Source organism: Podarcis vaucheri, assembly GCF_965113315.1.
Source record: "Podarcis vaucheri genome assembly, chromosome: 14".
NCBI lineage: Eukaryota > Metazoa > Chordata > Lepidosauria > Squamata > Lacertidae > Podarcis > Podarcis vaucheri.
Window position 1 is genome coordinate 33,244,069 of NC_138752.1, and position 25,094 is coordinate 33,269,162.

Sequence of the window (25,094 nt, forward strand, 5' to 3'; positions counted from 1 at the left end):
CCCTCTCCAGTTTGTTCGAGGCAAAAGGGGCAACAATGTGTGTGTGTGCGTGTGTGTGTGTGCGTGTGTGTGTGTGCGCACCTTTTTAACAACTGTAGGACTTTTGGTACACGTGCACTCGATCGGAAGTCTCCAGCAAGAGGATTTGCTGCTGATTTATTAATTTTATTTTGAGGCTGTTCAGTTTGGCTTCTCTGTATCTATTATTGACTGCCCTTTCTTTTTTTTTCTTTTTGAGCAAAAATGAAGGTGTTTTATAAAAGCTTGGGTGCCAATGAGAGTTTTTATGGGAAATGTAAACAAAGCGAGATTGTCAGCATAAGAAGGAAAGGGTTGAGTTAGAGCAGTTGACATTGGCGAAATATTGTCTGTAGTACGTTAACTGGACAGCCTTTTCTGGCTGACCTCCCCCTCCCTTGCCCTCCCCTCCTTCCTCCCCCACTTCCCAAATGCGTGGTACCTGCCATCACTGCAGCTAGTTGGCGCTATGGTTAGGCTCACGCCCAATTTATTTCCTTCAGTTATATACTTTAAATGACATTTTTGTGCATTTGTAAATGCAAAGAGAAACTCACATCATCAATAAATAGCAATCTCTACTTCATTGTGTACACTGTTGGCACTTATTCGAGGGGGGGGGAGATTTTGTCTCTTCAATCAGCCTAGAATTTCTCTTTTTATTATTATAATATTATTATTATTATAAATAAATGGATTTTGAGTCAAATTTGTTTTTCTCACATCACCTTTTGCCAAGGAAGAAGTTGGGGAACCCCCCCCCAAAGGAGGTGCAGTGTATTTGTATCCCTTTAGAAACGGTTTGAGAGTAAAATCCCTTGGTTGCAGTGAGATTTACAAGCATAGTACCAACTTCCCAGAGAATTTGAAGAAGGAAAAGGCATCTGTTTTATAATTAATTTAGTTAATCTGGGAAGACATAGGAAGACAAAACAAAATAGCCTTTTAGCACTGAGGGCATGTTCACTAGCATTTAGTAAGCTGTTGACTTTGTAAAAAATGCGGGGGTGGGGCTTGGGAGGGGGAAGAAAACAAATTGTATATTTAACAGAGGAACATGTACAATTTAACATTTGGGGTTCCTTTGGGGGGGCTGGGGGGCAGGGTGAGTCTGCAAGTGAATTTCACAGATGTCAATATTCATTGTGTGTAGTTTTATTTCAATCCCCAGACTGCTTTTCCATTTTAGTTTGGAGCTACAAGCAGCCCCATGTGTCTCTCCTAAGTTTTTGAGTGCGGTAAAAATATAGAAGCAGCAATTTACACTCCCCCGCCCAACATTATTTCTCATTATTTCTCTTCTTCCCCCCTCCTCCATTCCCTCCTGCCAATATTTTATTTTGTTTCTGTAGCTGCGGTGTGCAACAATTCTTCCTGTATATTGCCTTTTTTTTCTTTTTTTGCTGGAAAAAAATGTTGTATGTTGAATAAAAATTTTCTATAAAATTTTACTTCAGTGAGTGATGGCCTGGACGTTGAAGAAGATTTCCACTCTCCTTGCAAGTTTTCTGAAGATTTTGTTTAGACAGAATCTTCTATTTTTATTTTGCCAGTTAATCCACATTTGAAATCTGGCCTTAATTTAGGGATAAGGGTAAGTGTCATCCATTCATCGTATTTGAACTTTTGAGCAGCATCAGTTATCTAATCCAGTGTTTCCCAAACGTTTTTGGGCAACGGCACACCTGTTTACTGAAAAAAAATCTCGCGGCACACCACCATTAAAGCCCCGCCCCGTGACGTCAGCGCGCAGCGTCACGCCGGGAGGGACGCACAAAAGTGAAAGTTTTTTCCCTCGGCAGCTCCTCTCAGCTGCGCTCAATCCGCCTCAGAGCGCAGGAGCGATGCCTCTCTCTGGCTCTCCCTCCGCGCAGGCTGAGGGAGGGAGGGAGGGGCGCGTGTGACCCGTCTCTGCTGGGAGACCAAACCCAGCGAGGCAGAGTCGCGCGGAGGCGCCCAGGCAGCGCTGCCGGCTGCGAGGAGGAGCGCCAGGCAGCAGCAGGAGGCGCGGCCTCTCCTCGCCGCCGCCGCCCCGCCTCTCGCCGCCCGACTCGCCCGCCTCCCTCCAGGTATCTCGCGGCACACCAGCCGATGTCTCACGGCACACTCGTGTGCCGCGGAACACCGGTTGGGAAACACTGATCTAATCCTCAAAACGAAAGGCACTGCTCCAGATGCATTGGTGTATCTGGGTTCATACTGATAGGCAATAAAATGACTATGCAGAGCTGTGTCTGTAGCACGAAAAGATGCGGTGGTGAAATTCATAGAGGACTGTCAAACCTCTGCAGCCAAATAGTTCAAACTGCACTTGGGTAAATTCCAGACACTCGGTGGGAACACTGGTCAGTTAACCACATTCATACTGAGAACTTAATCCTGTTGTGGTGCAATTTCCACTGATTCTACCTGCTTTCTTTGCCCTCTAAACACATTTCCACGGTGGCTCATAGAATTGTACAGTTGGAAGGGACACCAGGGGTCATCTATTACAGCCCCCTGCAATACAGGAATGACAGCTGATTGCTGATGCTGTGCCAGGCAGCACTCACAGACAGCATCAACTAGTACACCTGCTTCCCAGTTGGAGAGGATGCCCAAGCTGCCCTCCACTCTCTGGGCTTCTGTCCCCATTTCCACAAACTGGCCAGCCCTGCAGGGGTGCCCCTCTACAGCTCTCTTTCTCCCCTAAACATCTGGATCAGAGGAGGCACTCCCACACTAGTTTATGCACCTGGCACTATCAACTTGTAATTCCTTTTCTCAGTACCGCCTTCCTGCCAGCACACATCAAAAGGGACTTCCTTCTGTCTTGCGTTCTCTCTGCCTTGATAGTTCAATGGTTTTGGGGTGGGAGCGGCATATGGAATGCTTTCCGCTGCCCAAGTCTTACAGCAGGAGTGGTGGGGAGCCTTTTTTTTCACCCCAGGGGCCAGATCCTTTTTGGTCCCCACCTCTGTGAGCCAGTTTTGACAAGCGAGTGGTGCAGTACAGCTGCCAGCCATCTTATGGCAGTGGACTAGGTGCCTGGGAACCGCAGTGCAAAGGGACTTTTTGAGCCCTGTGCTGAGGGTTTCCAGACATCAAGCATGGAACTCAGTTGGGAAACTCAGTTGCACAGTCAATCCCTGCAGAAAGCAGCTTTCCCAACCCCATTCCAGATGTCACATATGACAAGCGGATGCCATTTGGGGTAAACTGCATTGTGGGCTGCATTGGCCAGAAGTTCTCCATTTCTGCATCACTGGTTTGCACCATTATTTATGTGGTATATTTTCTGAGCACCTCCTTTTCTTTTGATGTTCTCCCACCCACATATGATTTATGCCATGTGAAGGGCTTGACTTCTTTATCACATCTCTGTGCCCCTGGCCATGGATTTGAAAACTGGTATTTCTGGGGTGCTTTTCTTTTGTTCTGTATTTCTTTTCAAGAGGCACTCTTATTTCCCTGCTCTTTTTTAAAAAAAGAAGAAGAAAAGGAAGAAAGTTCCCTCTCGGTTCCCATGTACATGTTGGGAGCCTCATGCGTGTGCAACACTATGTGCAGTTCAGACCTATTCAGGCCTCTTCAGGGACATCGGAAGGCCTGTGTCCATTCTGTGCCTCAACTGACACCACTCCCTGGGCTGTGAGAGTCTTGAAACGGTCTTGGCAGAGCAGAGGGGTGGGGAACTATTTTCCATTCACCTCTTACTGGTGGCGGATGGAGCAATAGGTTTGATTTAAACTTTGTACAGAGCCTAGGGCTTGCCGATCAGAAGGTTGGCGGTTCGAATCCCCGCGACGGGTTGAGCTCCCGTTCCTCGGTCCCTGCTCCTCCCAACCTAGAAGTTCGAAAGCACATCAAAGTGCAAGTAGATAAATAGGTACCACTCTGGCAGGAAGGTAGACGCTGTTTCCGTGCACTGCTGTGGTTCACCAGAATCAGCCTAGTCATGCTGGCCACATGACCCCAAAAAACTGTGGACAAACGCCGGCTCCCTCGATCAGTAAAGCGAGATGAGCGCCGCAACCCCAGAGTTGTCCACGGCTGGACTTAACGGTTAGGGGTACCTTTACAGTAAGCTACCTTCCAGCCATGCAAAAGCCAGAGGTTTCTAACACACACACAAAAAGAATCTCTTCCATCTCATCCCTCCATCAAAGTAATAAAGAGCCATTATCACAGGTCAAAGCCCACTCTAGTGAGGTCTGTGACCGGGGGGGGGGGGGTCATGAGAAGCTCGGAAGGCTGCTTTTGGTCCAAGATTCCCCATCCCTGTGGTTAGAGTTCCAAGTAGCAACATTTTGGAGCTTTACCAAGTTGTGTGTTTCCGCATTAAATGACGCTCAATTGTGACGAAGATATTCCAGGTATCAAAAACATCTCAAGCACAGAGGCTTTGTAGAGTTCTGGGCCCTCCTGGCAACGTTGTCCTTATGTTCATAACCAGTTGTTTAAAATTCAAGTTTCTGCAATAAAAATCTAATAGAAGTGCCCATAGGTGCACTTGTGGAAACATGTAAATTTGCGTTGGTTCAGAATTTAGTTATCCCAAGATAAATCAGGTTTGTAGCCCTTAAGGTTGTAAAATAGGCTTGGAAGTGTGTGTGGACAGCACCTGTGAAATCTCCAAAGCGTCTCCTAAGGAGGGGAACACCTGACCACAAGCACTGCTTAGAACATGAATTTTGCAATATTAACATGGTCTTAATCTCAGAGTACAGGCACCCCTGTAGGTAAACTCTGCCAACTTTTACAAGGCCTGTCTTCCTTGGTCTTTCTGTGGTTATTTCCAGAACCATAATGAAACCCCTTCTGGTGTGTGTTAATACCCCCTTTTCTTACCAGATGAAGCATCCATAAAATTGCCCAAGATTGTTGTTTTTTTAATGCTCTCTTCATTTGCCAAGAATTAAAAATATTTTCCCATCAGTGTTCAGTTTAGTATTTGACTCTTAGCAGGTGTGTTCCAAAGCAGTTGTGTTTAAAGAGATTTGAGCACTTTATCAAAAATCAAGATGTGCCTATATGAACTTTTCTTTGAACCCTACCCCACTCCCCCCAAAAATCCAGCCAGGCAGTGCTAACCTAGGAAGAAGTATCAATTCATATTTAGAAAGGAATAATGGGATATTTCGACGCAGGTGGAACAGTATACTGTATTAGGAATTGCTATAAGACACCCTGTTTGGGGACACTTGTTCAAAACTAGATTAGGGTGGAGGAGTGGACACTGGTGTTAAAGATTCTCTTTTATACATTGAGCCAACCAAAATGAAAAATGCAGCATGCAGAGATTTTACATGGGGTAGGATTTTGAACCAGATAAGAACATCAGCTGAACTTTCTGAATCGGGCCAGTGGTGCATTTAATCCACAATTCTGCTCACACGGCGGCCAACTGGATGTCTCTGGGAAGCCTGCAAAGGACATGAGCACAGCAGCACCTCCTTTGGGCTGGCCTACAACTCCATGATCCCTAGCTAGCAGGACCAGTGGTCCAGGATGATGGGAATTGTAGTCTCAAAACATCTGGAGGGCTGAGGTTGAGGAAGCCTGCTTTAAAGTCATCACGCTTGGTGGACATCACTACCTTTATGGGGAGAGAGTTCGATATTTTAACTGCACTGCATGAAGAAGGGCTTTCTTTTATCTGTCCTGAAGAACCACACGTGGTTGGATGCCATTTTGAGCAGCTCATAATCCAGGCATAGGCAAACTTGGCCCTCCAGAGGTCTTGTTAGCTAGAGATGATGGGAGTTGTAGTCCCAAAACATCTGGAGGGCCGAGTTTGCCTATGCCTGTGACATCATCTCTCCCTAACCCACCCTGAACTGCAGGGTTCCACCTCTTGAGCACCTAAAATTTATCTGCTGGTAACAGACTGATGGCTGCAAAAATATAAAGGTAGCAAAAAGAAAAGAAAAAGTGGGCATCTTCGGAATCGTACTCAAGAGTTACACATGCACACACAAATGAACTAGAAAAATAATTGAGTTAACCACAGAATCGGAATTGGAAGGAACCAAGAAGGCAATCTAGTTCAACCCTCCTGCAATACAGGAATATCTTGCTCAGTGTGGGGCTCTAACCCATGACCCTGAGTTTAAGAGTCTCGTGCTCTACCAACTGAGCCATCTCAGCTGAAACTGAATGATTTTTTAAAACATTAGAATTTAGGAAATTTCATGAATAATTTATCCCAGTCAAGATGGGCTACCTCTATTAGAATTCCTGAAATACTGGCTTTAGCTGACCATTAAGTGATGCTTTCCCCTCAAAACTAAGCCTGCCATATTGTCAATTGTGCTACAAAAATCCAGTATGCACTGTACTAAAAATAATGAGGTGTATTGAAGCCTGAAGCCTGTGGCATTGCCACTAGATGGTGCACACTCTCTTGTTCAATGACGTTCAGCAGGAAATTGGTGGGATTTGATGTCTCAAAGGTACAGGAGTTGATGGTTTCGGCGTGCTAATTTATTAGCTAGCTGATGCTAAAACAGGAGCCAACTCAATCACTTGGACCAAGAATCTTGCCCTAGTTTGTACCCCTGTGAATAAGGTAAGTACACCCACACCCCGTTAATCAGATCTCTGAACTATTTTCCTGTTTTTTATCATATGAGATGAACAGGTAGGGGCAAGTTGTTCTGTAGTAGACCGTGCTTTGCAATGGAGAGCTTGTGTCATACTCAAAAGAGATTTGGCGTGGAAAGTCTAGATAGCTGGTTGTTCTGCTTTTTCTTTTTTTAAATAACATTCCCAGTTTTGCCTACTGCCAGACTAACAACAACAGCAACATACTTTATTCTGCATGTCAAAACAAGTGCTGTTGCTATAAATTTTTCACACAGTTTTGTTGGGAAGTATTGTATAGTTAATAATGTCAGCAAGTTCAGATTTATGCAAAGTTAATTTCTGCTGCTTCTAACTTTGCAGTTGTACATCGTTTTAGGCTTTTTGAGGGCATGTCATGAATGGTATCAGTAATCTGCACAACAGACCAGCAGAGCAGGTCCTGCATAGCAATCCCTATATCCCAAGAAGGGTGAGGCTTTAAGACAAAGCTGCTTTGTCTGAGTCAGGTTTGAGCTACAGAGGAAAGATCCATTACCACCACTGATTTTAACAACATATCAATTTTTTTAAAATGGTTTCTTAGAATTTCTGAATAATGCAAAGTACAAGGCTGCACACAGGAAAATGAAGTGCCACGGAGGTACAAAAGGTGATCCAGAAACATTTCTCTTTTTTCTAAACAATGTAATATTTCTCCTGCATAAATTACACAAAGGTCTAAAGCTTTGGTGTACATCAAAGTAAGGAGCTCTATAAATAGTCACAACTTGTTGTAAACTTCCTAAAACTTTTCACCATCCATTTCCAATATGCAAACAGTCTGGGAGAGAATGAAAGAAAAGTGATTTGCTAAGCTCAGACCCTTTTCAGCCGAAGGGCCACATTCCTTCTGAGACAACCTCGTAAGGGCCACATGGCAGCAGTGGCTAGGACTAGAAGCAAAACTGGCAGATCAACAAGTGTAACCTTTGTACAGTAGTCTAATTTTTATAAACCCACACCCCTCTCTGATCCATTCAGGCAAATAAATAAATATAGGATTTCAAGGACATATTCCAGCCAGGGGGGGGGGGAAGGAATGAAGCAATGCTGGTGAGAGGTGTGGTCTGGGGAGAGTCTCAAGGGGCAGATGGAGGAACCTGGATGGCTGCAAAACAACAACTACTCACAGAAATAGGTGTGTTCTAAAAGGAGCTTTGGGGAAACGGGTGCAAAAGGTTCTTGTGCAATTTCTGATTTGGGAGTTTGTGCATGATCAACCAGGCCACAGGCTAAGAATGGCTGTGATTGGTTCAGGGAATAAGGCTAATAAGGATGCGAAGCAAGTATGAAATCAAGGGATGCCAAAGCCCAGGCAAAAAGCCAAGAGGTTCCGCACACAAGCTGTTGACCAACCTACCAACAGCCTCTTCCTGCTTCATCCTTCTGGGGTCAGCAGGGGCAAGGAGACTGCAGCAACCACATTCCAGGCAAGCTTTACTGAAAAGCTGGCAGGAGTGGGAAATTGCTGAGCAATTCTGCACCCGCAACAGTCCCAAGAGTCAATGCATGAATTCACCGAAGGAAAGGAGATTCTCTTCCAGCTTGATTTCCTACGAGTTGGCCTCAAATGGCTTTTCTTCCAGGCATCTATAGTCTCTTGTATCGGTAGATGTGGTACCTGCATTTAGGGCAGTAATGGTCTACGTCCTTGCAGCAATTCGTCATGAAAGGTATGAGGCAGCAGCCCATGCAGCCTCTGGGAGAGAGGGCAGAAAGTTTTAAAGAGGTTTGTTTTTATCCCTTCATCAAAAAATTGATTTCAGGACAGTTTGCAATAGTTTGACAATTTTAAAAATATAGCCCCAATAACACTAATAAAACACAAGAGAGAAAATCTCAGCGATAGAATGCTCTTTAAATGACTGGGCAAATGAAAAGGTGTTTGGTGCTTACAAGATAACTAGGTGGATGCCAGGCAAGACTCACTAGGATCTGAAAAGGCCCTCTTAAGAACAGAGGAAGCAGCCTTCTGAGTCAAACCATTGGTCAATCTATGTTAATATTGTCTATACTAACTGGCAGTGGCTTTCCAGAATTTCAGGTGGCGCTACTTGGGAGATGCTTAGGATTGAACCTAAGATCTTCTGCATGCAAAGCAAGTGCTTTACCTGTAGTCCTTCCCTTTAGGAAGTTAGGATGCTGTCTTATACAGAGACAGAAACTTTCATCTCCCTTTTTTGATAGCTGTTCGACAGTGGAATTTGCTGCCAAGGAGTGTGGTGGAGTCTCCTTCTTTGGAGGTCTTTAAGCAGAGGCTTGACAACCATATGTCAGGAGTGCTCTGATGGTGTTTCCTGCTTGGCAGGGGGTTGGACTCGATGGCCCTTGTGGTCTCTTCCAACTCTATGATTCTATTCTATAGCTGCCTTGCCTCTGAAGGAGGAGGCACTCTTCTGTGTGTGTTGCATGTGCATGCATTTTGCAAGGAATGAAATCTCACAAAGCTTCAAATTCAAGCAAGATTACTTATGTTTTCCCAAATACTGCCAAATGCCAAATGTAGAGTATATTCTTTAGCATTCAAGAGCATCCATCCATTTGGACCATGAGGGATGGCCTCTTCCCTGCTTTCAATGGGATAAGTATGTATCTGCATTCCCAGACAGACCGTGCCTAGTGTCAAAAGAGCAGGGTCTTTCCAGGAGGACAACCAAGGACTCCCAGTGCGTTGCAGTTGTTTGCCCATGCCCACCCCTATTTGCTGGCACCAGGCAAGCTTCTCTGCAGGGCAAGAGGACATTTCACATTTCATCTAGCACTGGCTTTAATTGTGGAATTACATTCTGTGTACGTACATCTCTTTGTATAGAAATAGCACTCACCCCATCACACACACAGCACTGCAAGCTATGTATGTCAGAGTTCCCACACGATAGACGACCTCCGTCGTAATGATCTGGCGGCAGCAAGGGCAGATAGTGGACGCTGGCTTGCTCGAGAAGATTCCCGCAACCACCACCGGAGGACCAGAGTCCATTTCAACTAGGAGTTGCAAAAACAAAATTGTTCTGTCTGAGCATTTACCTTTGTTCCACTATTACTTCCCAGCTGCAGCCCATCCATCGAGAATACCTCCCCACGGTGTTTGTGATATAGCAGCCACTTGGAGTTGTTGGGCTAGAAGGGTTTAATTCTTTCCTTCACATCAAGCTCACTGGGCCAGTTACTGTCTCTCAGCCAAACCTACTTCACTGGGTGGGTGTGAGGATATAACGAGGACGGTTGGGGGACAGTTTATGCTACCTTGATTTGCTTGGAGAAAAATAATAACTTCAAAAAACCCTCCTATTGGCACCCATATGATGTGGATGTTTTCAAGTCTAAACATGGTGCTGGGTAGAGACTTTGGCAAGGGAAAGAAGCTGTGGGGTGGGTGTGGAGCCCTGTATTGCCCACAGACCAGCAGTTACTCATCTCTGGGCAGAAGGTCATTAAAACAACAATATAAATGTCAACACACCGGTCTGCGTAGGTTTGCCTACCCAGGTTTTAAGCTGCTACTGAAAAGAGGACAGTGATGGTACCTGCCTGATGCCAATGGGCAGAGAGTTCCAGCTGCCAAAGCTCAATTTCCTACAAGTGATGCTTTAAAAGGAAATCCCAGCTCCACAGGTTATAATGGTTGAGTGGGCATATATGGTACAAGGTGAGCCTTCAAGTTAACTGATCTCAAGCAGTTACAGGTTTGTTTTTTTAAAAAAAGATACTAACACCTTGAATCTGGCTCAGTAAAAAATTGGCAGCCAGTGCAGATGACTGAGCCAGGAGTGTTATATTCTGATGGGGTCTTGATCTGGTCAGCAACTGTGCTGCAGCATTTTGCACTAACTGCAGTTTCCGGATCAAGCCCATGGAAATCCCCACACACAGCACATCGCAGTAATCCGATCTGTATAGGTTTCTAACACATACTTGGTCCTACTTGATCACAAGGGACATCTTGACATGAATATGGTGGTGGAGATGGACAGTCGTAGCCATCGCCGCTTTTTCCATAGCCATAGCCACCTGCACCAAAATAAAAACAAGCAGAAGAACCTTTAGTTGCATAGGATTTCCCAGGCAGCTTCAGCTGAGAACGTACGAAGAGCCCTGCTAAATAATTGCAATATAACCCATCTGTTGTTGTTGGCATCTGTTTCAAGAGACAATGGAATGCACCTTCAGTGAAGTCACCTCCCCTGCTCAGCCTCGCTGATGTGGTCCATAGGAAAGCAGAGCAATACGTTTGGTGCCAGCTTGGCTGCAGGAGTTGCCAGAAGGAGGCGTACAAGGGAATAACCCATCCTAGTATCTGGGATAAAGTGTGGGTCATAGCTTCTGTTAGCGGTATTGAACGTGGGGCTGGCAAGTGGCCAACCTTCCTAATTTAGTTTGGACTAAAGCTGCCCACTTGTGAGTGTGTTTCTGTGCATCCTATAACATTTGCCACTTGCCTACCTGATGAAGTAGAAGGTTCTGGCCAGAATGGATCTGGTGCATAGGGTTCCTGGGCGTAAGGTTCCGGATTATATGATGACTGTTGCGGGTATGGTGATGAATATCCTGGTGCAAATGGTTCCGGCTGCTGTGCCAGGGGTATCATGGGGATCGAGACGGTCTTTTTTTGTTGCTCCATTTCTGGTGGTTTGTCTGCACGTGATACAGCAAAGGCAAGGTAAGGGGTGGAAGCTAATGTTTCACTGAATTAGGGAGAGAGGCATCATACACATAGGTTTCTACCAAGGAGATCAGGTGCAAAATCAGGACATCACCAATGTCAGATTAGCCAATGTAAACATCTTTGAAACTATTGTGGTGGTTCCATAAAGTATTTCTGAAGTGACACATAGGAAGTTGCTTTGTACCAAATGTGACCATTGGTTCGTCTAGCTACAGTGACTGGCAGTGGCTCTCTCCAAGATTTCCATCTGGAGTCTGATGGGAGTTGGAGTCCAACATCTGGAGAGCCGCAAGTTTTCTATCCCTCCCCTAGAGCAGCCAGTGCTTGGGTCCCCAGATGTTTTGAACGACAACTCCCATCATTTATAGCAAGCAGGACTAGTGGCTGGTCTAGGGTGTGCAGCTTCAGGCATCTGACTTTCACAATTTCCAGGTAAAAAGGTAAAGGGACCCCTGACCATTGGGTCCAGTCATGGCCGACTCTGGGGTTGCGGTGCTCATCTAGCTTTATTGGCCGAGGGAGCCAGCGTACAGCTTCCGAGTCATGTGGCCAGCATGACTAAGCCACTTCTGGCGAACCAGAGCAGCGCACGGAAACGCCGTTTACCCTCCCGTTGGAGTGGTACCTATTTATCTTCTTGCAGTTTGATGTGCTTTTGAACTGCTAGGTTGGCAGGAGCAGGGACTGGGCAATGGGAGCTCACCCTGTCGCGGGGATTCGAACCGCCGACCTTCTGATCGGCAAGTCCTAGGCTCTGTAGTTTAACCCACAGTGCCACCCGCTTCCCTTTAAAATTTCCAGGTACCCCACCATTATCTGTTCCAGAGTAGGGGGTCGTTATACAAAAAGCAGGCTTGCCAGTAAGGAAATGCTCTCTCTTCCTCCCATCCCCTACACCAACATACAATGTAGCAAAAAATCAAAGACTCTTGTGGCATCCTAATGACATGGTTGTTGGACGATGCAACTCATTTGCAGTGCTGATGCAACTGAGAACAAGCTGCAGCTCAAGAAGCCTGTGGTTTGGACCTTGCATCTGTCCTGAACACACTATGTAGCCTTGCACCCGAGCTAAATCACCTGTGTGTGATGCAATTGTTTCTTCATGTCAGCAATCTCTAAGTTAATCTATGCATGCTTATGAAGCAACTTGACGATGGAGATCGTCAATACCAGGGAAGGTCCTAGGATGGAAGAAGGGACCTTCTATATGCAGAGCAGATGCTCTGCCGCAGCTACATCCAGTGGTCCATCTAGCTCAGTATTGTCAGCATCACTGGTCTTCAGCATCACTGGCCATGGCATGATCCAAGGTGAGTCACAACAGGAGCACTACCACAGTGCAAATATATGGTAAAGGTTTAAGAAATGTGCAGTGAAAGGTTAAGCCTGAGACATTCTTCATGCAAAGCAGATGCTCTGTCATTTTGCTGCAGCCCTTCCTCAGTATGTAGGTTGATGAATCTAAAGCTGAATGTAAGAACATTACAAAGAGCTCTGCTGGATCAGGTCAGTGGCCCATCTAGTCCAGTATGCCCTGTTCTCACAGTGGTCAAACAACATCCCATCAGGAACCCCACAGGCAGGACCTGAGTGCCCCACATATAGAGACAGCCTAGTTCTCGAACATTTTGGCTCCGAACAATTGAAACCTGGAAGTGACTGTTCCTGTTTTTGAATGTTCTTTTGGAAGCCGAACATCTTATGGGGTTTCCACAGCTTCTGATTGGCTGCAGGAGCTTCCTGCAGCCAATCAGAAGCCGTGCTTTGGTTTTTGAACACTTTGGAAGTTGAACAGATGTCTGGAACAGATTCTGTTTGACTTCCAAGGTATGACTGTAGCTTGCTTTTACGTAACTGGGGATTCTACATAGGACTTATATATTGATCGTTTGCCAATATTGGCTTGCCCAAGGCTTACATGGAGTAAATAATAATAATAATAATAATGATGATGATGATGATAATAATAATAATAATAATAATAATAATAATAATAATAATAGTAATAAAATTTATTTATACCCCGCCCACCTGGTTGGGTTTCCCCAGCCACTCTGGGCAGCTTCCAACAAAGTATTAAAATACAGTTTAGATTACGAGCCTCTCCCAACATCCTTTTTATTGCACATTTGGCAAGGTTTATGCTCATGATGTTATCGGTGGTTGCACAAGATCATGCATTCAATACCATTTGTACCTACAAAAGTTTTGGGGCTCCCACAGTACTTCGTTTGCAAAAGATGCGTGTCCTGCTAAATTCCTGTAGCTTTTCAAACCACAAATATTTGTGGGGTGAGCAAGGGCCTTTTAGATGGCAATAATGCAGGAACAGTGAGGAAGAATCACAGAACCACTAATGTGCTGTGATTAAGACAATCATATGTTGCAGAAGGCAAGGCATTATTGAACATTCATTCTGATTTGTTTGTGGGGTGGTTATAGGCAATCGCCCCAAGTTCCTCACAGGCTGTTTATGCAAGTCTTCATCTTATTCATTTTTTCAATACATTTCCCTGTCACTTTCTTAACCACAAAACTCTGTTTATTTTTAAGTGTAGATTTGTTGTGCTAGGACATGGCAGGATGCATAAATTTGTTGAAAAATACTAAGGTTCATTATTGTTTCACAAGATGTGTATCTCTTTAAAGGCCAGAGCAAAAATTATGACCTAGTTTTACAGACCAGCCACACTGTAAAGCAGTATAGCAGGTGCTGTTAAGTTGTGTTAATTAAGTTGTGTCAGCAATTGTTTACAGTACGTAAAGAGCAGCGTGTACCTCTCTCAGTACCCTGGTGAATGGGTTGATGGATGGGTCATACTTATAGATGTAAGGTAATTTAATGTAAGAGGAGTTTTTGTTTTTGTAATTAAAGCCAAGCAAAAGTTATTTTTGTGTTTCTTCGTTGTTTCCTGAACGTGTGGTCTCCCCAGCATGCTTTCCGCAGTGCAAGTAATCTGCCAAATACGCAACAAATTTAGCAAAACCTAAATTTTCCTGGATATGCTTGAATTCCACTCAAAGAAATGCTGACAGTCTGAAGACAGCCCACTTAAAGAGAAATTAGTGAGTAATTATTCATTTAAGAAAAATCCCTCCGGCTAGATCAGGCTAAAGGTAAAGGTAAAGGGACCCCTGACCATTAGGTCCAGTTGTGGCCGACTCTGGGGTTGCGGCGCTCATCTCACTTTATTGGCCGAGGGAGCCGGCGTACAGCTTCCGGGTCATGTGGCCAGCATGACTAAGCTGCTTCTGGCGAACAAGAGCAGTGCACAGAAACGCCGTTTACCTTCCCGCCACAGCGGTACCTATTTATCTACTTGCACTTTGACGTACTTTTGAACTGCTAGGTTGGCAGGAGCTGGGACCGAACAACGGGAGCTCACCCCGTTGCAGGGATTTGAACCCCCAACCTTCTGATCGGCAAGCCCTAGGCTCTGTGGTTTAACCCACAGCGCCGCCCACGTCCCTCTAGATCAGGCTAGCTAGAGGCTTATCTAATCCAGCATGCTTTTTCCAAAATGACCAACTGGATGGCTCTGGGAAGTACAACAGCAAGAAGGAGGAGCATTTCCCCCACTTATGGTTCACAGCAAGCAGTATTTAGAGGTATACCACCTGTGATCCTGAAGGTTCTTTCTATACAGCCACTATGGACATAAGAAGAGCTTTGTTGGAGCAAGCCTATCCAGTCTGGAATCCTGCCCCCCCCCATGGCCAGCCAGATGACCCTAAAGCAAAGCCAACAGGCAGGACATGTGTGAAACGGTAACTCTCCAACTTGGGATTCCCAGGAACTGGTCTTCAAAGGCACCATCATAATCATTAATACAGGGGGAAATAATTCTACATAACCTCAACGCAGAGCAAATGCATGCAGCACTGGTTCACATGCCTTTCCCCCTGCCACTGTGAGGAAACAAGCCAAGGCACTGGTCCCCAATGGCCTGGGGCAGGCTTCCTCAACCTCGGCCCTCCAGATGTTTTTGGCCTACAACTCCCATGATCCCTAGCTAGCAGGACCAGTGGTCAGGGATGATGAGAATTGTAGTCTCAAAACATCTGGAGGGCTGAGATTGAGGAAGCCTGGCCTAGGACTACCTGCCTAGATGAAAAGGGAGGGGCAGGACAGAGAGGCATGAGGCTCTGAACCCAGCTTCAGCTGGGGAGGGCGGGATATAAATACAATTTTATTATTTATTATTATATTGCCCCATGAGATCACTATGTGCAATGAAGCCAGAAATAGACTTGCCTGTCATTACAGATACCTCTCCTCCTCCAGTGGGAGGAGAACATCACTCAGGCCCCATATGCACTATGCATTAAAATCAATATCATACCACTTTGAACCGTCACGACTTCCGCCCAATTATATTGGGAACTGTAGGCGCTGAAAGGTGTTGATGCCCATCTCCCCAGAGCTTCAGTTCCCAGAATGGTTTAGCAATCAATCCATCTTCCCAGGGAACTCTGGGAAATGGAGCTAGCTGCCTGAAGGGAACAGGAGTCCCCTAGCAACTTTCAGCATCCTAAGCAAACTACAGTTCCCAAGATTCTTTGAGGAAGCCATGATAGTTTAAAGTGGTACAATGATGCTTTGAATGTAAAGCTCAGATGAGGCCTTAATGGAGGGGCATGTGCTTTGCACAGGTATGAGCCTTGTTCTGTCCTGTCTTCTCCAGTTAAGGAACCTCGAGCAACAAAGAGATGGGGTGAAACCTCTGTGGGAGGTCTTGGAGAGTCATTTTCTGTTAGGGTGGACAATGCTGAGCTGGATGGACCAAGACATGACTCTGCAGAAGGCAGCTTGTGTCAATTCATTCCTGCAACTAGGGATGTGAGGAGTAGCAGCTATTCTCATCCCATCGAGTGTTCTCCGCTATCAGCACTGCTTCCGTTTCACTGCGGTTTGTTTCCGCTAAAAGCAGTCTGCTAACCTCACAATTCGCTATGGCCAAAGCTGGCATAATTAATAATTGTGTAATCAATTTCAATGCATTTCAGAGGAATGTATTGTCAATGCAGACAACGGCACACAATTATTTACATAACATTTGTGGACTTAAAAAAGCAGCAGTAGCAAATACCACTTGTATTTGCTTGCATGATTTCCATTCCTGACCTCCAAACATGGAACCTGTAGCAATTCTACTCCTCTTTCTGCTTCTCATGGAGTTCTCCAATAGTCTTACCTCCAACCCACCAATCAGGGTACCTTTTCACTTCTCCTCTCTCTCTATTGGATGACTACCAGTTTCTACTGTTTCCAGATGGAGAAAAATATTTCTATGTTGAATTTCTCAGATTTGATACTCCTTTCTTCATGTCCTTCTTTCCTGCCTTTTTTCCAAACTGAAAAGCCCCAAACGCTGTCCAACTTTCTTCATAGGGAAGTTGCTCCAACCCCTTGACAAATTTGGTTCCTTTTTTGGAACCTTTTCCGTCTATTTTTCTCCAAGGAGCTCAAAGCGCTTCATGGTTCTCCCCCTCCTCATTTAATCCCCACAGTCCTGTGAGGTAAGTTAGGCTGAGAGGCACTGACTAGCCCTAGGTCACCCACTGAGCTTCATGGGGCCAAGTGATGATTTGAATCCTGGTCTCCCAGGCCTAGTCCATACCCCAACTCAGACCTTTCCAAACTGTGTGTCTTGACACATGAATGTGTTGGCTGCTGTGTGTAGGTGTGTTGCGCAAATGTTCCCTGTGCTCCTCCTGGGGCTGGAAAGAGGTTAATTTAACCTCTGGTTTGCTAGTAAAATTGAATTACTGTGTCACAAAATGATGCATGTCTAAAAGGTGTCACCAGCACGAAAAGTTTGTAGCTCTAAACACTACAACACCACTTTTGAGGTGAGGCATCCAGCAGTGTCCATTGTTATTCCAAGTGTGGCTGCACCATAGATTCATATCAGAAGTTAAAAGCCAAGTTTAAGAATTTCCATTAATCTTCCACCATCCGTTCCAGTTTTAAGTCTTTTCAAATTTGACTTTACAAGCTGGTAAAGCTGGTAACTTTTTCTTTTTTTTAAAGAAAGACTTAAGCTTAAGTCTTCATTACAAATTAAGCTAGGGTTGCCATATTTCAAAAAGTGAAAATCCCCCCCCCCCAATATTTCTGCCCAGACACTGTTTCTGATGGACAATGGCCGGCTATGTCCACGAAATTCCAGACGTATGGCAACCCTAAATTAAGCCATTATGGAGCTGGTTGAATCACCATGTCTCAGCTTTGCAAGATATGAATGAACCTTTTCCCTGCACAGGCAGACTCTTCTCTCTTTGTGTGAGCCACAATTTAATCAGGAAAGCCTTTAATAAATCATAGTTTCCAGTTTCATCCAAACTGGGAAATTCTGGTTACTTGTTCCAAGTCAGGCTATTAAACCAACTTCAACTGTTGGCTTCAACATCCTGACTAGTTCTGAAGCTCTTAACCAAAGTTTCCCCATTTGGGCAAAATGGGGGAAACTGTTTGACAACTTTCTTGGTCTTTCTTGGACAACTTTCTTGGTCGAGATATGGTCGTCCAAACATAGCTTGGGAATAAAATCCCATCCTAGCAAAGTCCTGCACTGCTGCTGCTGCTGTGTGCTGCCCACACACCATGAACCAAGGATGGGGAACCCTGTGTCCCTCTCCTCCCAGTATGGCCAGTGCTCATGGGAGTTGTAGCCCAAGACCTCCTCTTGGGAATTCCAGTGTGAACCACCTGGAGTTTCATCACAGTACATTATTCAGCCAAGATCTGAATGAGAGATTTTCTCACGCATACACCCCTATGTGGCAGGAGCAAAGAAGCCAGGAAGCTGCCAGTTAAACACAGTTTCCCCCATTTCACCCAGACTGGGAAACTAAGATTGCCAGCTTTGGAACAAGCCAGGATGTAAAGCCACAAACTGAAGTTGGTTTAATATCCTGACTTGTTCTAGATCTGTTGACCATAGTTTCCCAGTTTGGATGAAATTGCAAACTATGGCTTATTGCAGGCTTTTCTGATTAAATATAAATATATTAAAATAAACAAAACACAGCCCTAATATACACAGATATAAAGAATTAACATTTACCGTCATCCAGCATTTAGAAGAGACTCATCTATGTTTTGCTTAGGAATCTCTGCCAAGTGGCTGATCTGTTGATGTGTTGTATCAATTTTGACAAACCTCACACCTTGGGGGGATTGTCTCCAATGCTAGTCCTATTCAGAGTAGACCCACTGAAATGAATGGACAAGGTTAGCTTTGCTCCATTCATTTCAGTGGGTCTACTCAGAGTAAAACATAGTTAACTATTGCTTTAATTGCTGCACCTTCTGTTTCATTTCCCCAGCAACTCAATGGAACAGCAAACTTAACTACCAAGGAAATTCCATACCTCAGTAGACTGTGAACAAGATGAGACGACTGGTTTCCCCTCCCAAAATTTCCAATCACTTTATCCTCAGGTTGGATGCTGTCGTTGTCCCACAGAAGGGAAAGAGCATGGTGTTGCCCTTGTAGAGATGAGGATGCTGACAGATGGCTTATCCCAGTTTAAAATGACAGGAAGGGACTGTTGGCAGGTAGGTAGGCAGGTAGCATTTAATTACCCCCCCAGGTTAGCCAAGTGCTCCAGCCTCCTCCATACACTTGGCTTGTTGCAAACATCCAATTAAGGAATGTCGGGGAACGAGTTTGCTGGGAGGGCTGGGATGTGGCTCATTCATCCCATGCCAGCTATTTGGGTTCATGCTTGACATGGAAGGTAATTGAAGATAATCCTCGGAGCATTTGCTCAAGGCTTTCTTTAAACAGAAGAACCACAACACGGAAAGGTGTTCACTATTATTAGATCAACACAGGCACAAGTCCAAGACCTGACCCGCTTGCACTTCCACCCTCCTGGGCAAATTCCATTTCAAAGTTCACTCGTGTAGAAAGCATCTTCTTTAGCTTAAAGAGTGGCCAGGGCTCCTCAAAACTTCGAAACAGAACACCCAGTGGAGAACGGGTTTTCTTTTTTAATGACATCTCATGATACAACTTAGGTAAAGGGACCCCTGACGATTAGGTCCAGCCATGGCCGACTCTGGGGTTGCAGCGCTCATCTCACTTTATTGGCCGAGGGACCCGGCGTACAGCATGACTAAGCCGCTTCTGGCGAACCAGAGCAGCACACAGAAATGCCGTTTACCTTCCCGCTGGAGCAGTACCTATTTATTTACATGCACTTTGACGTGCTTTCGAACTGCTAGGTTGGCAGGAGCAGGGACCGAGCAACGGGAGCTCACCCCATCGCGGGGATTCGAACCACTGACCTTCTGATCGGCAAGTCCTAGGCTCTGTGGTTTAACCCACAGCGCCACCCTACAGAGGTGTAAATGTGTCACTTGATTGGTTTTACAGTTTTGAAGTTAACTTTTTATGGCCCTGACACACAAATGGCTTACTTTTGAAGTCCCCACCCACCCCAAGAGATATCCACCCCCCAGTGGAAAAGCTGTTGACCAATTCAGATTCTGTGCAATGGAAGCTGCTGAAATCTACCAGGACCACAGTCAGCTCAGTGCTCAGTTATGGTATATAGAAGCATAGAACTGTAGATCTGGAAGGGACCCAAAGGGCTGTGAAGATCTTCTCTATTTGCAACTCTTTTCACTGCAAGAAAATCCAGACCCGCCAAGTGTCCCTATTTTTCAGGGACAGTTCTGGATTTACAGAAGCTGTCCCAGTTTCTGATTTGATCCTGGAATATCCTGCTTTCCCTTAGGACGTCCCTATTTTCATCGGAGAAATGTTGGAAGTTATGGAAAATCATGTTTTGTATGTAGGGTTGCCTTGCTGTCCTTTACAGAGGACCGTCCTCTATTTGAAGGAATCCTTTGAAGGGCTCTCTCATCACAAGGCTATTCCTCCCCTATACGTATAAAACAGTATACAATGCAGTCTTTAATGTATAGTGCAGATGCGGCACGAATCTGATTTTAAGGTTAAGAACTATAAGAAGCAAGCACCCTGAAGCTGGAGGAGTGGGGAGGGCTTGAAGTTGCCCATCAACAGTTTTAGCACCTTGACAGCTGACTGAGCAGGAATACCAGTCACCTTGGCCACATTCACAGGAAACATTCAAAACACTTTGATACGCCTTTAAACAGCCATGGCTTCCCCTAATGAATTCTGGGAAATGTAGTTTGTTAAGGGTGCTTGGAGTTCTTAGGACACCCGCTATTCCCCTCCAAGAGCTACAATTTCCAGAGTGGTTCAGCAGTCACTCCCTCTTCTCACAAAACCCTGGGAATTGTGAGAGGAGAGCAGAGGTCTCCTAACCACTCTCAGCAGCCTTTAACTACAGATCCCATTTTTTGGGAGGGAGGGAGGAAGCTGTAACTGCTTAAAGTGGTGTCGCAGTGTATTAAATATCTTGTTCCTCACTCTGTTGAGGTGCATTATCTTTCTATTCAAATAATAGTAATTGAGAAGGATCATATTGAGTCATACGCAGAAGAGACTCATTAAAATATATGGACATGGATGACTTAGATCTGTTAATGGGCTTATTCTAAGTAGAACCTAGCTGAATGCAACCTATTATTAGGGTTAGGGTTAGGGTTAGGGTTAGGATTTGGACAAAGCACAAACCAAATCAGCTTGATTCAGGCAGAATGGGACTTTTGTCGAGTTGGGTCAAGACAGCTTCAGGTCAGGTCAGGCTGCTCAGAATAATCCAAGGCTGTCAAGGGGCAGGGTCTTGGGTGTGAGGTGAGAAGAAGATGGAGCATAGAATAATAGAATTGTAAGGGACCCTGAGGGTCGTCTAGTCCAGCCTCCTGAAATGAAGGAATATTTTTGCTGAACGTGGGGCTCGAACCCCTGACCTTGAGATTATGAGTCTCTTGCTCTACTGACTGAGCTATCCCAAATGTGCAGAAGCAGCTTCAGTCCTGCTCTCTTCAGTGAGGACCTGGGGATGCAGCCTCCCCTTCTTTACTCTCTCTGCTACATAGTTAATTAGACTTTAAAAAAAATACTAATGAAACATTCGCTCCAGCCCCTGAACCAATTTGGGACTGGATCTGGGTCATGTAAGCTCCAGATTGTGTGTGCTTGTGTGTTTGGAGGGCAGGGATGAATTTCCAAACACTTTTCAGCCACAACTGGTGCTATGGGATTCATACAAGGTTGGGGAATCCAAGCTATAATTCCCACAGAGGAGCCTGATTAAAGCTCATCTATGGGTGTAGGAGTCCAATGCGTTCAGGTGGAAGCAAAGTCCCAGGAAACTGATGAGCTTTTGTTGGGAGAGAAACTCCCAACAAAGAAATGATAGAACAAAGAAACAGGAAACCAGTGAACGTCACATCCAGTCTCCCTTTCCCGTGGGAATCCAACAGTAACTGAACTGTGGAATGAAAACATAGTCCCATGACTTGCAGCTGCTGCTCAGTGAGGGAAACAGAAACCAACATTCTCAACCGGACTTCCAGCTCCCAAAGCAAATCCTAACTCCTGGCAAACCGTTAAACTTCATCCTCACTAGATATGAGATAGAGAAGGGATTAAGATCTTCAGTTTCTATCTTACTAATTAATGAAAGCCAGTATGGCTTAGTAGTTAAAATGTCAGATTAGGGCCTGGGAAAGACCGGGGTTCAAATCCTCACTCGGCGCCATGAAGTTCACTGGGTGGCCTTGGCCCAATCGCTGTCTCTCAGCCTAACCTATCTCACAGGGGTGTTGTGGGGATGAAATGAGGATGGAGAGAACCGCGTACGCCACCTTGAGCTCTTTGGAGGAAAACAGTGGGCTATAAAGGCAATAAAATAAATAAACGGCCGCAAATATCATTTCGGTCAGAACGTTCATGAGCCACTGCCTGTTCATGTAAAAGCGCTGAACTGGCAATAATGGACAAACTGACAGTTGCAGATTTGAAGAGACAGGGCTGGACTAGATGATTCCTTGGTTCCCTTCTGTGATGAAGAAATAATATATTTTCATGGAGATGTTTTGTGGGCTATTGGAATGAGCCATATGGAATCTAAACACCGGAGAGACTATTTAGCAAACAATTGCTTCACTTTTGTTCACTATTGTATTATATGTTTTTGAGCAAATATTATTATGATTGTGATTATTTATTGAATTTATGTACCACCCTATACACAGAGGGGAATCATAATGAATCATACACTCATAGAATCATCAAGCTGGAACTGCTAATGGTGTTGCCTTTTCTCACAGCCTGCTCACTGTGGCTTCTTGCTCACCCGCAACAACTTGCCAGGAATCTTCCAGAAAGCTTCCTCGTTCCTGACTCCTGTTGCTCAGATGTGTTTGTATCACAAATGATGGTTTTATGGGAGGTTGTATTTGCTCAAACTCACCCATCCAGAGGCAGGCTATGCCTTTACTGTGGTAGCTTGATTATATCCAGGCTTGAAAAGTTTTGGCTGTCTTTAATTAATGTGGTTTTTCTGATGGCTTTGAAAGGAATAACCTGAGTTCCACCCTCTCAGGTACATGCACCTTTCTGGCAAACCTTGTATTGTTTTGACCTTGTTGGGAGTTTTCAGCACCAAGACGTCATCTGTTATCTTTTTGCTGGGGCTCCTATCAAGAAGGGCTTGCATGGGCTTTGGTGTGGGTCCTTGTTTCTTATCTCATGGGCTGCCAAAAGATTTATTGTATAAGCAATTAGGTGGTTGCAACACTGCTGCCTGTCCTGATTACAGACCAATAAAAAGGCTTAAAGAAAGCTTACGCCCATGGTGGAAAAACAAAGCAGGTGGAAGCCCTCTACACCATGGGTAGGCAAACTAAGGCCCAGGGGCCAGATCCGGCCCAATTGCATTCTAAATCCAGCCCACAGACGGCCTGGGAATCAGCTTGTTTTTACATGAGTAGAATGTGTCCTTTTATTTAAAATGCATCTCTGGGTTATTTGTGGGGCCTGCCTGGTGTTTTTACATGAGCAGAATGTGCGCTTTTATTTAAAATACATCTTTGGGTTATTTGTGGGGCATAGGAATTCATTCATTTTTCTCCCCTTCAAAATATAGTCCGGCCCCCAACAAGGTCTGAGGGACAGTGGACTGGCCCCCTGCTGAAAATTTTGCTGACCCCTGCCTACATGTTTAAAGGCACATCTGTGTGTACATTTAATTTTTTTAAAAAAGCATTTGTCATGGTAAGTTTGGATCTCGAGACCTATGCTAATATGGCAGATTTTGCAATGGGGAGGGCTGTAGCTCAGTCATAGAACATCTGCTTTGCATGCAGAAGGTCCCTGGTTCAATCACCAACATCTCTTGGTAGAGGTGGGGAAAAGCTCTGCCTGAAACTGTAGAGGGCTGCTGCCAGCCAGGATTGACATTACTGAAATAAATGGTCTGACAGCTTTCGGTGTTTCTAACTCCAAATCCATTTGTCTGTACCCCATACTAGTCCTGCGCAGAGTAGGCCCACTTAATGGACATGGCTAACTTAGGTCCATTAATTTCAATGGGGTTTCTCTGAGTAGAACTTAGTGGGCTGTACCCCATCATTTATCAGGTCTGGGAAAAGCACAACTTGAAGGTCAAGTGTTGTGAAAACTATGTGGATCTTCAGATGCCATAATTCCTGACCTTTAGCCATGCTGGCTACCTGTAGCTGGGACCCAGTGACATCTGAAGGGACACAGATGTTCTCCACTCCTGACAAAAAGCTACTTGGTTAAAAGGGCAAAGCACCCATCAATACTCATGCTGCATAACGTCAGCCACAGTTTTCTCCTTGCTGAAGGAAGTGTCAACAAAACCCAGGCATTGCTGTTCCATTGGGCCACATTGGGTGGGTTTATGAATCAGCTGGAAGATCACAGATTGATTTATTGTGCTTTCCCCCTTCCTGGAACCATGCTTGGACTTCTTGAAAATTGTTATTGGAATCAGTTCTCCCAACCGGTCTAAAAAGAAATCAATATAAAGTTCTGAAGCAACAGCAGGTAAACAAATTGGGCTGTAACTATTGCTCATGATGATTATTGTCCTTTTCCAATTTTATCATCCCTCTGGAATCTTTACTGCGGGTGCTTGCACAAGATGGCCATTTTACCTCCACGAGAGCTCACCAGTCTGTGCCTCGTTCAAGAAGTTTTCTCAGCGCTGGTCCCTGGAATGGGAGGCAGAGACCATCTCACCTTTTGCCCTGACTGCAGAAAACTATCTTAGGAGAGCTTTGCTAGGGTGAGGTTCTGATCACCCTCCAAGAGTGTTGAAATTTTAAGCCCTAGAGCTGAAATTCGAGCTTCAGGTAGCTGTGCATTGTGTACTAATGTTGTGTATCTATAACATCAACAAGTTGTCAGGTCATGTACGGATTATACTTCTCACAAATAGTTACTGGGGCCAACCCTACCATTTAGATGACGTGGAATGAGGTGAGTGGCAGCAACCTGGCTGTTTATTAAGGACATCAGAAGAGCATGGCTGCTGGATCAGGCCAATGGTCCATCAAGTTCACAGGTGCCCCTGTGATTAGTAGCCATTGATATGCTTCATCAAATTGCTCTAATTCTCACTTAAAGCCACCCAGGTTGGTGGCCGTCACTCCTTCTTGTGCTATTGAATTCCATACTTTGGTTACACATTGCACAAAGGACCACCCTGAAGGACCATGCAGTGCTTAGCTTCATTGGATGACCCTGTGAGGTTCTAGGCCTGCGAGAGAGGGAGAAAAAAATGGTGGGATGGCTTGGTCAATAGAGCATGAGACTCTTCATCTCATGGCCATGGGTTAGAGCCCCATGTTGGGCAAAAAAAGATCCCTGCATTGCACTAG

At 45.1% G+C, this 25,094-nt stretch overlaps 1 protein-coding gene and 1 long non-coding RNA gene across 3 annotated transcripts; both read right to left on the minus strand.

The window, feature by feature from the left end:
- Window positions 1-281: 281 nt before the first annotated feature.
- On the minus strand, window positions 282-2,751 carry LOC309518780. The gene is made up of 2 exons (XR_014213611.1): window positions 2,142-2,751; window positions 282-1,641 (listed from the first exon to the last, which is right to left on the minus strand). It is a non-coding gene; the product is annotated as an uncharacterized lncRNA (long non-coding RNA).
- Window positions 2,752-7,129: 4,378 nt separating this feature from the next.
- LOC309518759 (lipopolysaccharide-induced tumor necrosis factor-alpha factor homolog) lies at window positions 7,130-18,857 on the minus strand. Of its 2 annotated transcripts, none has more exons than XM_082199250.1 (5): window positions 18,671-18,857; window positions 11,068-11,259; window positions 10,540-10,635; window positions 9,450-9,609; window positions 7,130-8,323 (listed from the first exon to the last, which is right to left on the minus strand). In XM_082199250.1, exons 2-5 carry the CDS (start codon window positions 11,243-11,245, stop codon window positions 8,215-8,217), a joined length of 543 nt encoding a protein of 180 aa, XP_082055376.1. In that variant the 5' UTR covers window positions 11,246-11,259; window positions 18,671-18,857; the 3' UTR covers window positions 7,130-8,214. The 2 variants fall into 2 exon arrangements, with proteins under 2 accessions (XP_082055376.1, XP_082055375.1); XM_082199249.1 differs by lacking the exon at window positions 18,671-18,857 and adding an exon at window positions 18,364-18,500.
- Between the last annotated feature and the right edge of the window lie 6,237 nt (window positions 18,858-25,094).